Below are 13,882 nucleotides of genomic sequence, written 5' to 3'. Positions count from 1 at the left end.
ATGAACAAGACATGAAAAATAGGTACAGACAATCACAATAGATTCTCCACATAACATTCTCAGTTACTACAGAGCAGAGATGTTGGTAGTGGCATTATCTTGTTATAATCTGAGAAACTATGAGCAACAGAACAAAAACGGTCTTTAATATCAGCAAATTGTGTATTCTAAAAACAAAAGAATTTTATGACAAAGCTGAAAAATACATTTGAGAAAGTGCTGAATGCATGACCACTATGGTTGTTACAGTAAGCACAAAATTAATGGATGAATGCACACACACACACAAAAAGAAGTGCTCATTATACAGAGACAAAGAAGTCTTTGTAGATCTGTCAACATAACTTCCTCCTCATTGCATATCAATAATTTACAAGACGGTTAAAAAAATTCAAATTATAGTGAGCCCATTTCTGAATAGGTATTGAATTTGCCAGTGATTCATGTCCACTTAAACATCTGCAGCCAAAGTAGCCATTAGGACAATTAAGAGTCTAGTTGTCAAATACTGAGTTTTAATTAAAGCTAATAACATCTTCAACATTATCTTAGCCCTTTACTACCGAAGTTGAGATAAAATCATTCTCAAAGTTTTTCAAACTTTCAAAGGGACTTGGCAAGTAACTAAAAGGTAATACTAAATAATCTGCGAAGAGAGAGTTGCAGCCATTGACAACAAGGTTGAGACAGAAAGAAGTTAAAGTATCAACTAGATCTAAACCAGTGCTTCTCAAACTATTTCATGTGGTATACTGGCAGTTTTTTTTTTCCCCAATGTGCCAGTGACTGGTAATATTTCTTAGTAATATTAATATGCTACATACAATAAGGACAATGAAGAATTTCCTGAACTAGCAGCTGAAATTTTGTCCCATTAGGTTCATTTCATCTAATATAGTTATTTTTTTAAAAATGAATTACTACAGCAACTGTTGGATTTAAAAAAAAAAAAAAAAAAAGCTGTGTGGGCATTATGTTTCCAATAATTTGGCTGCAATGTTAAACATACCTCCCCATCTGACTTACATGTTACATAGAACGCAATAGGAAAATAGGTTACACAATAAAAAAACTGAACATTCTCTGGAATGCAACACTCTTGTAATGTAGAGGAGGTGCCTTTAGTTGGATATCATAATACTAGTTAATCACCAAAAACAGACAAGTGCTAACATGAGCAAAAATTTAAATACAATCAGTAGTTAGTATTAGAATCAAATAAAACTAACCATATACAAAAGATTTAAGTTTACCTAATAATGGCTATGAGTTTACTTACCATAACGATCACGTTCTTTAAAATTTAAACTAGTTCACTTCAACATTCAATATTTAGAATACAAACAATGACTCAAATTTTTTTTATCTGATCAGACAAAATGCCAACCTAAAAAAAATCTTGCCAGTATTTCAAGGAATGCAGAAACCTGTTTTCTATGTATTGTACCCTCTCATTTAACTCCTTATTTACAAACTGAAACAAATTGTAAATAAGAGCCATTATTCCTTCACAAAGACGCTTTTTACTCTCACACAACAGTTACCTTACTGGTTTCGCAATAAGACAACCTCGATGGATATGACAAAAATGCACACAGTGCACTGTAAAGTAGGTGGCAATAAGAAGAACATCCAGAGACAACCATTATGTCCAGCAGTGCTAACCTACAACTTTAAACCCTTTCCTACATAATGGAGAGCAGTCGCTGTGTTGGGTTGATGGGGTGGACGAGAGAGACAATCCCTCTAGTGTTGATCATAAAACATACCCAGATTACACCATATAATGATTGGTAATAGGAAGAGTACACAACTATAAAAACCAAGGGGAGAGGAAAGACAGAGTTGGGGAGAAAGTAAAATGAAGAGTTTCATAATTTATGAGTATTCTCCATGAAAGACAAAGTATATATATATACAAATAAATAAAAATTTAGTTACCTGTAAAAGCAATAATTCAAATTTGTTTTATTTAATTGAATGTTTTTTAGTGCAACATCAACTTTGTTGTTACACTAAAAATAGAAATTGTATGGCAGTTGAGAAACAAGTGAAGCCCAATATAGAAGAATGAGAGTTTATTTTAATAGACTGTCCAATAACTGGCTACAAGAGCAGATGAAGTCAATGGGTGTTATCTGCCCCACATATACAAATTGGTTTTAAATCTTACTTTACATCTCAAATAAAAAAAGGACATTTTTTAAATTAATTTTTTAAAATGTTCAATATATTAGCTATTTCAGCGTATTTGCTTTCATTGAAAAAAAAAAAAAAAAAAAAAGACTTCAAAAAATTGGAAAAAAAATACTTTATATATTTTTCTACAAATTAAATAACAAAATTCTGTAGAGAGATTTAAAAAATAAATAAAAATAGGCATTACTAGATCAGCTAATTTTTCAACATTCAGTTTATTTCAAGGTGTTTAATACTAGTAATGCCTCAGCTGTAGATTAAAATCTCTGTCTGCACCAAGACACAAGAAGGAGAGGAAGGAAAGAAAAAGGAACTGCAAAGAGCTATTGGGAAGAAAGGAATAAAAAAAAAAAAAAAGAGGAGGGGTGAGTCAAACATAAGATCATATGTTTATCTTTCATGGAATATTGAAAAGGAAATCTAATGAAATAAAAATTCTTCACTCATATAAATGTCAATTGTTATGGACCTTAACTCCTCTCACGTTTAAGAAAAAAAAAAAAAATCTAATTTAGAATGACTATAATATATATATACATATATATATAGTCTCTGTGTGCTTGTGTGTGTGTGTTTGTTTTTAATGATCTATAGATAGAATGGTAAGTATTAAAAGTTAAGGATAGTAGAAAGGTAAGTGAATGAACAATGGTTTGAGAGAAAGTGATACAAGTCTCAGGAGTTGAATTGTAGTGCTTGTGGACGCCAACTGAAACAAAAGTCAAAGAGATTGTATAGGGGTTTGCCACAGGCAGCTACCTTAGAGAATGGTCTGGAAGTGATCAGCAAGAGAGGGGGAAAAAAAAACCAAAAAAAAAAAACAAAAGGAAAAAAAAAAAAACCAGGATTGGTTAGAAGTAATAGTAATTTGGTGTTGGCAGGAGGCGGTGGCTGCTGCTAAGGTACACGCTGACTGGATGCTGCTGGATGTCAAAGTTGAAGCTTTCAGTCAAGAGGCTTGCAGGTTGGGAAAAGGGGAGCTGGAAAAGAAAGTATATCAATGTAAACAAAATTAAAGAATTCTAAATATGCAGGAATATAAATCTAAAAAAACAGGTATTCTAATATATTCTAAGTCTAAGGCAGTGAGCTGGCAGAATCATTACTGCGCCAGGTAAAATGCTTAGCATCATGTCATCAGTCTATGTCTTTCATCTTTTCAGGATCAAAATAAAAAGCAGTTGAGTACTTGTCGATGTAATCGACTTATGCCCTCTGTCAAAACTGCTGGTCTTATGCCAAAATTTGAAACCAAGATATTCTCAGTCGAGAACGAAATGCTATGACTACTATATGCAAAATAAAACCTAATTGTCATAATGGACTATTGATGATACATAATCAATTCAAAACATAACTAGTTTAGAAAATGGACAGAAAAAAAAGAAATAAAGAAAGTTCCATCCCTAAGCAATAAGATTCAGATGCAAAAATGATAATAGATCTTCCCTATGTGAAAATACACAAATTTGTAAAATCATATGCATTCAGGTTAGAATAAAAAAAAGTATAAAATCTACATGCTAATTTCAGATAAAGACAACTTGAAGGTTCATTTTATCCACTCACTAAAATAAAGCTTGGATTGAACAGTAAAGAAGAAATTACTAAATGAAATGACTGATACTAACATCAATTTTCTTTTAAGCAGATTCTGAATAAATATTAAAATCGTTACCATTTGGAAATCCACTGCTATTTTATAAGCAACAGTCTACAGACGAATTGGCATAATGAAATCTTAACTGGTTTATTATCACAACTGTATTATGTGGTCAGTAATCATGTATTTCCAATATATTAGTTATGTACTTGCTGTTAAGATATCTTTCATTTTGAGCCAATCAACCTATCAAATCTTTAAGCTGTTATTTAAAAAAACTGCCAGTGTTTCTGCTTTTCAGCTATGTACAGAAAAAAACATTGAAATTTGGGTTTTTTTATTTACCCTATTTCATTTCATTGAATTTCCTGTAATAATCAACGAGTAAGTTTACATTTGCTGAATTTAATACCAGTTCAATTAGTTCAATGTTTATAAGCTCACTAATAAGGTTGTGGTTTTTAAGAGTTAAAAACAAAAAACAAAGAAACCTCCCTTCTTTGATAGCATTTTTGTCAAATTGCATGAGTAATTTTTAACTAGAAATCAAAAGTGAAATGTGCTTACCTGAATGGTGAAAATTCTTTAAGAGAGCTTCAATGCTATAAAAATTGAAGAAACAAAAGAAAATATGTACAAAACTGAAACTCCCAACACTCAATGTAACACCAGATTTAAATGTCTATTTAATGACAGAGAAATCACAATTATCTAGTCCTAAAATTTACACAAGCAGGATATGATTACTGCTTCAGTAATCTATGTGCCTGTAACCATCCACACTTGTAGATCACCTGATTAAATACAGCAAGAAAAAAGAATTTCAAAAATGTGTTTTAATTTAAGGCTTCAAAAACTGGGTAAATGTGTTGTCCAAATGGATCACATAGTTACTCACTTGTGAATTGAATATTCAATAGGTATGACTAATTTCAGCAAATAAATTTAAATTTATTTTTCAATTCCAAGACTCACCTTCTATTGCCTCCAATGCAAAGTACCGAACATCTCCATCATCATCAGATTTCAATCTTTCAAGAACAGGCTTTAATTGGGACTGAATAGTACTGAAAAAAATTATGCAGAAAATTAATAAAACCGCTAAATTATTTGAAATAGTAGGTGTAGCAAATTTCTCCAACTGAATCATGCCACCTGTCACTAGTAGAATCAGAACCATCATGAAATAAACACACAAACTATTAGAAATAACTGCAGGTACTTGGACCAGTAATCAATAGAAAAACTTATCTTCAGGTGCTCATCTGTTGGCGACAATAACATGGGTTAAAATGGACCCTTGTTCTGAGAATGAGAAATATGCAAGAGCATGCACTCGAGTTTAATATGCAGTATTCTTATTGAACACTTTCAGATTACTTTTAATTTTAGAGGTAACAAATCATGTCTGTGGACACAATCCCAAAGCAAGGTCAAACTATATACGACGATCTATATATAAGTCCTGAGCATCATAAAGTAATACTTCTTAATTTCTTAGACTTGAAGTTAGTCATAAGGAATAGTTCAAACTCAATTTCTTATAGTTGAATTCCATTTGATTGTAAGTAGTCATTTCTTTCCACTCGTAAAATGCAGCTGAAATGATTACTTGGTTATATTAACATTCAAACCATCTCACCTCATACAATTCAAAAAGGTCTGACTGGTTGCCATTCCAATACAATACAAGAGAAAAAAAGACAATAGCTCACCTTCAATAAAATAGGATATGAACAAATTTGGAAAAAAAAAACAAAAAAAAACAAAAAAAAAAAACAACTTACTTCTGGTCAAACATAGGGCCTAACTTTTGCATTGTCTTTGCAACATTGAACCTAACATTTGCCACAGGGTCAGATGCCATACTCAAAATGGTTGGCAACATCAACTTCGTTGTGGCATCAGTACCACAAGCATCAGCCAGCAACTAAGGGAAAAAAACAAAAATAAACAAAACAAATTATCATCAACAATTCTTTTCTATGCATTAAAGTATTCAGCTGCTAAAAGAGGTTTGAAAGACTAACCATACAACATCCTACATAAAAAAAAAAAAAAATTAAAGGTTAATTAGTTTATGATTATTGGCAGTGAAAGGGAATTTCTTCCATATTTTGAATAAGCTGCTTTATGCAGAGGAGGGAATGTTAATTATATTAGAGCTATCAAGCTAATTTCAGCATAAGAACAGAATATAACTTGCACAGAAGTTCTAAATAAAATTAAATTTAGATATATCATTCTACAATAGATCCTTAGATTCCTTAGAGACAAACATGGATGCCAAATAGTTATAGCAACTTCATGCTTCTTAGTAAGCCATTAATAAGCACACAAGAATTCAATGTTGCCACTAACAAAAAACCTGAATTGTGATTAATGCTTTATATTCAAGTTATACTAAAGTGAGTGGAACAATGAAAAATATACTGCTGAAATTTTCAGCTAACAAAAACTATCTTGTTTAAACTGTTTGCATTCATATAGCCACTGAACCTATCAAGATCTAACCTGATGGTACTGATATCATATTTACTTGAAAATGCAGACTGTCACCTTCTTCTGTGAGTCTTAATCTTAAATTAAGGTGCAAGGATTTCCAAGCACACTTTGTGTTCACTTTCTAAAATTCTATGTGCACATATATAAAATCATGTCCTTGTCATTTGTAAATCAAATAACTACACCTCATATAAGAATTATTTGCTCCTAGATTTGTCATTGCCTATGAGAATACGGTGCATGGAATCTTATGTAAGTTAGGAAGCACAGTTTGAGTTTTATCCATATACCTAAAAACATCAGATTACAAGATAGAACTTAACACAAATATTGTTTAAATACAGTTTCTTCTCAGCAAGTTACAAACTTACATTGATACAAAAAAGACAAGTCATTCTGTGTAGATAGTTGGTATCACGTGACATACAGAGCACTCTAGGAATCACAGTCTTTTGGGCCCATTCCACACCAAACTTTTCAACAAGTTTTTTCAGGTTCAAAGTAGCAGCTTCACGAATGGCATACACTAGAAAAATTTAAAAATATTACAATTAGAGGTAAGAAAGCTGTGAACTGAGAACACAATGCAATAGTGATGTGATCTGCTAGCCAGTATAAAGTTACCCATCTTGGACCAGGATCATAAATAACCATATTTACAAAGATAAAGTGATTTGAGTAAAGCCAACAAATTTACAAAATCATCTGGATACTAAATTTATAAGCAATGCCAACTAAAACTTTATTTGGCTATAATGAAATAAAACATCTCAATTCTGTGAAGGAATTAAGGGAACGGGGGAAAATAATTACATCTTTTAATTATCAATCAGTTGGCCTATCAGAGAACAAGCATTAAAACTAATTTATTGAGATGTATCAAAACCCAAATGGCTTTCTGCAGTCTAATTGCAGAACCCTTTGATAATATATTATGTATAAATGATATCTTTTAAGCTACTTACCATAGTCATTTAGCCAGTTCATATAAAGAGTGTTCAATCTTTCATCATAGAAATCTACACCCTGGAAAAATTAAATTTTAAAGGTGATCCTCAATGATGTTACACAAGTATAATCATATCATCTGACTGTTTCACTTTTACATGGTAAAGTTTTTGCAAATATTTTAATAGTTAAAAAAAATTTAGATTAGGTCTTTTTTAACTTCTGAAATCCTTTCTTATCAATAGTACAGAGAGCGAGTCATTTTTTTTAGACTGGCTTAAACACCAATATGACAGGAGTCAATGAAAAGGCTTCCATAATTGCATGACTTGTTATAAATAACCAAATCTCTCTCTAATTACACTATCTTGAGGAGGGGAAAAAAAAAAAGACTGCTACATCTGGAATGCACCTCATCATAAATTTATTTGATCAGGGCTAAACCATGACATTTACATACAAACATACATAAAACTTCTGACTGATTTGTTGGAGTATAGACTTATTCTCTGCTATATCTTTCATGGATATATAAATTATGCCCAGGTTACTCACCAATGCACGATTAAAATCTTATACTTGTGAACCTCTGTACTCACTTTATTTCATTTGTACCTTTTGTCTCCATTTAATTTTAAATATTCAGATTTATTCTACATTCAGTTCTGGATTCTAGACAGAATACATGCATACTAGCATCATCAATTAACATTTCTTTTCCAAGCTGGTATAGGTTGGATGATTTGACAGAATCTGAGCTGAAGGATGCAGGCTTTAATGTCTGCTTTGGTATAGTCTCCTCCCTTCCTAACAACCAATCACTTTATAGAGAGTACCAAGTGCTGTTTTTTGTGGTAGTCAGTCAGTTATAGTCCCGTTATGCAGCGTGATTATTGTAAACTACACCTCTGAAAATGTATAGTTTATTATAGACAACCTGAGCACTCAGCTTTTAGAAGCAGGAGACAAAGTCAACCAAGGTGGAAGTTGATCTAGTAACTAAATATTATTTGTCTGATGTACACATTACAAAAGATTTATTATAGATAAAATAACTAAAAGAAAATGTGAAAGTTACACATGGATGTTATGCTTACATGATAAATAAGGAAATGCAGCTAATAATCATACTGAGACCTGGAGCCTGGTGTAGCCATCTGGTTTCACCAGTCCTCAGTCAAATCGTCCAACCCATACTAGCATGGAAAGCGGACGTTAAACGATGATGATGATGAGGAGGAGGAGACCCCTTTTAAGTTCATTTTTGAAAGGTAGTTTATGAGCAGAGATAAAAAAAAAAAAGAACACAACTTACCAGCTGACCAGCCAACAGGGGCATATATTCAATGATAGCTAAACGCACTCGCCATTTTGTATCTTCAGCCAATTCAACTATGGCTGGGAGAAGACTTTCTGACAACTGTTTAATACCAATTACCTATAATACAAAAAGCAGTAGATTTAATTTCAATAAAAACTCACAAGTTTTAGTAAGTGAATCATTCAACCAAATTAAATCACAGCTGGCCAAATAAATTGAATCTCAGCCTATTAAATGGTGACATTTAGTAGAGATAACCCAGAAGTTGTTGCTCTTTGATTACCATTACATATAGTAGTAGCTTTCTTCAGCAGAATACGTCATTGATTGGTTAAAATTACCCAAATACGACAGCTTTAACATGAAATAACTTCTGCAATATGAAATTTTGTCAAAATTGTTGAAAGTAAACTGAGTTAAGTGTGAGAAATTATACCAGTATACAAAGTACCAAACTGTTTAGTTAAGAAAAAATAATTTTAAAATCTGTGAGCGAAACTGAAGAGATTCGATTTAAGGATTAAATTCTAGTTAGAGCAATGCAAATTAATGTTAACTGTCCAATCATTCAACCCTACACGTCATATCAAGTTATCAGCTAATGTTAATAGATAGGGATAAAAAAATCTCTGCATTTTCTTAAGTCTTGTACATCTGATCCTTAAAGTTTATCTCAGTGAAGACCATAATTTGAAAGATAAGTAAGAAAGATGCAATTTCACAACACAGAAGAACCAACAGTTTTATTTTAAAATAACTTCTGTCATAAATGACATTTTTCAACAAAGAATAAACATACCTCATTAACACAATCTAAGTTAGAGATAATATTTAATCTAACTTCAGGGCATTCATCTTTTAACTGTGTCAGGAACAAAGGTAAGAGATGCTCTATTGTACTAGAAAAATAGATGAAGCAGATATAAAAAGCATTAAATTCACTGAGAAATATTGAAAGAGTGTTTAAAAAATGAAAAAGACAAAAAACTTTTTTTCCTTTTATATCAAGAATCTAACAAGAAACTTGAAAATTATGAAAATTTCCTAGTCATATTTGAAGATCAATCATTTATTTGGAATAAATTATATATATAACAATATAAAGCGATGATGGAGAGAATCAGGCACTTAAATGGTATGCACCAGGTTGGGTTGATTTACCTGTAAGCACCACCTTTAGTTGGATCAATAAAAAAAGTGTAAGAAACAGCTGTAATGAACTGATATTTATCCATCATCTTACTTTTTCTTTGCTATAAAATATATATATATGCTAGCATGGAAAGTGGACGTTAAACGATGATGATATATATATATATATATATATATATATATATATATATATATATAATGATAGAAAATTCAACAAAGTACTCCATCTGATGAGATCGATATTATTCATCTAAAAGGGCTCAATACATGTATTTAAACGTTACTAATAGATTCATATGTGGCTTGCACCTAAAGAATGAGTATTTCTCAACATATTGGGCCCTTTAAATAATTATATATACATATTCCTTTCACTTACTTTTCTTTTCCTAAAATTGGAGAAAGACCCATAATGACTGAGGCTAGAGCGGACTTGACATGTTGATTGGCATCAGAAACAAGTTCTTTGACACAAGGAAGGATATTTGTCATGATCAAACTTTCACGGATATCAGGTGCAAGATACTGGCAAAAATCTGATAAAAAATTTAAAAATAAAATAAAAATTCAATAAAGATACTTTGGGAAACTATTTTTTGCTTGACAGTTAAGTTTTCAAGAGATCTCCAAAATAAAGAGTTAAATATACACAATCACAAACATTTAAAAAAATCAAATGATTGTGTAGAACACATTTAAATCTGAAATGTTAAATAGTTTACTGACCTTTTACTTTGTGTGCAGCAGCGGCACGCACTTCAGCTTCACAATCTTTTAAGAGTCCTTGAAAAGCCAACACTAAATCATTCTTTGTAATTTCAGGGCCAACAGCTTTTTGTAACTATAAAAAGAAAAGAAAAGAAAATATTAAGGCAAAATTATTTGTCAAGTTATTAAGCGTAATACCACCCTCGTTTTATACTGTATGTTTATCATAAAATAATAGTTCATAACACACCACAAAAATATATTTGTAAGTACTGATCAATCTATGTTCATAGATGCTCTCCCAAGAAAAGATTCAGGTCATTAACAGTCTACTTGAAATGTTGCTATTCAATGATTGCAAGTAGGGAATTCCAAAATGACTATTGTTCTAGGGAAGAAGGACATATATAGTGGTAAGAATGAAGCTTGGAGGAGGGAAGTAGAAAAAATGTGGATGATCAGTAGAGAGATAAGCAAATTGGTACAAAACTAGATAGTCCCAAGGAGCAGGCGGACTAAGGGCCATAGACTGGAATGTTTGTGACTGACTTCATGCCAGTCAGATGAGTGCTCTTTCATTGCATGCAATCTTGGATATTGATATGAATGGCAACAGCACCATTCTAGATAATGATAACAGTACTCTAATGTGGGACTCATCTGAATGTTATTGCAAGTGAGCAGCTGTTGAGAGTTCAATTGGAAGGCCAGACAGTGAAATGTATGTAAACTTTGCTTTGGAGATGTGCGATCACCAAGAGAATTCTTCAGTGACAGTGAGGCCTAGTGTTTTAAGTGACTGAAGGTGCCGTTCAGGTTTAGTGGAGGAGTGTCAGGTTTCCTTGATATGTGTAAGGTAGTCTTTGAGATGGAGATAAATTAGCATGATTCCACTGTAGGTGTTCAAGGTCTCTGTCAGGGAGTAAATGCAGATATAATGTGGTGTCTCAGTTGCATGTGGATAACGTGATACAAGCTAAAATGCAGTTTTAACGCTGGTCTTGCAATGCTTAGTATGAGCTGCCCAGTTTGAAGTGGCAATGATGATTTTCTCTGAAGGTTGTGATACAGCATTAACTACTGCAGTTCATTTATGAATGAATTGGGATGGGGGTAGGAGGAGATTTGTACATGAGCTTCGTAACAGAGTACTTTTAATAAGCTAGGCTGTCTGGTTGTTTCTGATGGATGACTTTTTTTCTAGAGTTGTTTCTCAGAGAATTTTTATGACTAAACTTACTAAATTAATTTACTGTAGTAAAGTCAAATGAATTATAAATGTACCATGTTATGAAGGGCATCCGACTATAGAAACCTTGTCAAAGCAGACACTAGAGACCAACATACGCCTCAGGATAGAAGCCGTTGAACCATCCAACCTATACCAACATGAACACAGACATTAAATGACAATAATGATGATAGTTAGTACTTACATCAGTAAATTTGTCAGCAACCATATAACGCACTCTCCATGATTTATCTTCAGCTGCTTGCCGTAGTGTTGGCATTACAAGGGTCTCAACATCTTCAGCATTAAGTAATGATGCAATAGCAACACAGGCTTCAACAGCCAGCAGACGTACTGAATCCTTAAAAAAAAAAAAAAAAAAAAAAAACTTCCATGTATATAAAAGGAAAATGAAATATATTTTATACTTAAACTTGCAAAGGCAAAGTCTATTCCTTTATATGAAAAAAAAAGTGATCAAATAATTGAGAATGTTAAGTGAAATTTCAAAAGATGCAATATTGAGAGTAGAAGCTCATCTACCCAAAGAGGTCAAAAAAAAAAAAAAGAAAAAAAAAACATGATAAATATTAATTTAACTAAAAGAGAGGAAGGCCTAATTATGAGAAGTTAATATTGATGGAGTGGCTATATACTAGTCAAAAGAATCATTAACTACAGGTTTGCAATGGTCCAATCACTGGCAAAAGTGACAAGCCAATACTCCTGAAACTATAGCAGGACAAATACCAGAGCATTTTTTTTATTTTTAAAGCACTTGATACAAATAAAAGCCACACACACATCTTTGCATATATAAAAAATTACTTTTCTTTTAAATGTCATGTTGATTTTTCCTATTTCTTTAAGGTTTGTTTGGAACAAAAGGAAAAAAAATTCCTAAGACCATTAAACGTCTCAAAAACTTCCCAATCTCAACTTCATAAAAACGTGGTGGTAGTGCTGCTACTTCAAAAACATGGAAATAATAGTACCACTACCATCACTTCATTCTGAAGATGAGACAAAGAACACTTCAACCAAATTCTGCTCACAAAGTACTGATCAACCTAAGACTATAGCAGAAGATATGCTATAGGTACCATGAACTGATGGCAAATAGGATTCAATCCAGAACCATGTGGCTGAAAGGTGAACCTAACCACACTGTAGCTAATGTTCCAGCAACAGCTGGGTAATTAAAACAAACTACAGAACACAACTATACCTGCAACTCATCATTTCCACTTTAAAAAGATTTGCTCAGTGCATATAAACATTAATTGAGGACAAATTCTTATTTTCATTATTTTGTAATGAAAACTCAGCTCTAGTGATAATCTCAGCCAAAGGATTTGATAATGGAAAATTACAAAATGAGTATCAATGCAAGTCTGAAAAGTTCTCCACAAGCTAATTGAAACAAAGTACCTTACTGTCACTGAACTAATAAAAATAGTTAAATTTCATAACAGTAAGATTTCAAATATTACAGTGAAATATAAATAAAGTGAAGTAGACCTACCTGCTCATCTTGAGCAAGGCTATTAAACAATGAAATTAAATCAGATCTGAGGTATTCTGTATCTGCCACCTTTGCAAACTCTCCCAGCTTGCCAGCAGCTGCTCGACGTACCATTGGAGTATCATCTAAACATAAGGTTTTAAAACACCTGAAATAGAAAAAAAACAAAACAAAAAAACATTATCAAAACTCAATTCTGTGTTAAACGACATGCCTAATACCACTTTTCAAGTTCCAGCTGCCACAATCACCTAAACCTAAGTCAGAAACTAAGTGGAAAAAGAAAAAGTTCTGCTGCCCATATTGTATCCCAGTTGGGTACAGCCATTCAGCAACACTAATGTTAAAATCATCTATATTACATCAAGGTCTCATGTCAATTACCTTTCATCATCATCATCCTTAATACCGATTCCCATATGCTGTTCATATCAGCACTTGGTCTGCTTAGGAGGTTGTTGTGTCCTAGCATATGTGCTGTTTCTTTTAGCTTTTGTATTTTCCAGTAGTGTTCTCAGTCTATTATTTTAACTTCATCCCACAGGGGGAGGTGGTCTCCATTTTTCCATACATGATTAGCTATACCCAATTTATCAATATCGCCCTGTGTCACAGCTTTGCGATGTTTCTCTACTCTTATCTTGAGGGGCAGCATGTTTCGCCTTTGTATAACCTACCACAGCTGCATGG

General features: G+C 32.5%; 1 protein-coding gene across 2 annotated transcripts in view; it reads right to left on the bottom strand.

The window, feature by feature from the left end:
* Window positions 1-2,063: 2,063 nt before the first annotated feature.
* The window catches only part of LOC106881318 (uncharacterized), a 31,179-nt gene continuing 19,360 nt past the window's right edge, over window positions 2,064-13,882 (bottom strand). For both annotated transcript variants that reach the window (XM_089351791.1, XM_089351792.1), the window contains 12 exons: window positions 13,193-13,340; window positions 11,873-12,028; window positions 10,455-10,569; window positions 10,108-10,264; window positions 9,376-9,475; window positions 8,571-8,693; window positions 7,273-7,333; window positions 6,679-6,833; window positions 5,590-5,732; window positions 4,778-4,869; window positions 4,370-4,404; window positions 2,064-3,179 (listed from right to left, as the gene is read on the bottom strand). In XM_089351791.1, coding sequence (XP_089207917.1) covers window positions 4,388-4,404; window positions 4,778-4,869; window positions 5,590-5,732; window positions 6,679-6,833; window positions 7,273-7,333; window positions 8,571-8,693; window positions 9,376-9,475; window positions 10,108-10,264; window positions 10,455-10,569; window positions 11,873-12,028; window positions 13,193-13,340 — 1,267 coding nt within the window. In that variant the 3' untranslated portion in view covers window positions 2,064-3,179; window positions 4,370-4,387. The remainder of the gene's footprint in view (window positions 3,180-4,369; window positions 4,405-4,777; window positions 4,870-5,589; window positions 5,733-6,678; window positions 6,834-7,272; window positions 7,334-8,570; window positions 8,694-9,375; window positions 9,476-10,107; window positions 10,265-10,454; window positions 10,570-11,872; window positions 12,029-13,192; window positions 13,341-13,882) is intronic.

This window comes from Octopus bimaculoides, chromosome 5 (genome assembly GCF_046866305.1).
Source record: "Octopus bimaculoides isolate indiv1 chromosome 5, ASM4686630v1, whole genome shotgun sequence".
In the NCBI taxonomy this organism is placed as follows: domain Eukaryota; kingdom Metazoa; phylum Mollusca; class Cephalopoda; order Octopoda; family Octopodidae; genus Octopus; species Octopus bimaculoides.
The sequence above is the reverse complement of the archived record's forward strand: the minus strand, read 5'-3'. Positions and strand labels throughout refer to the sequence as shown.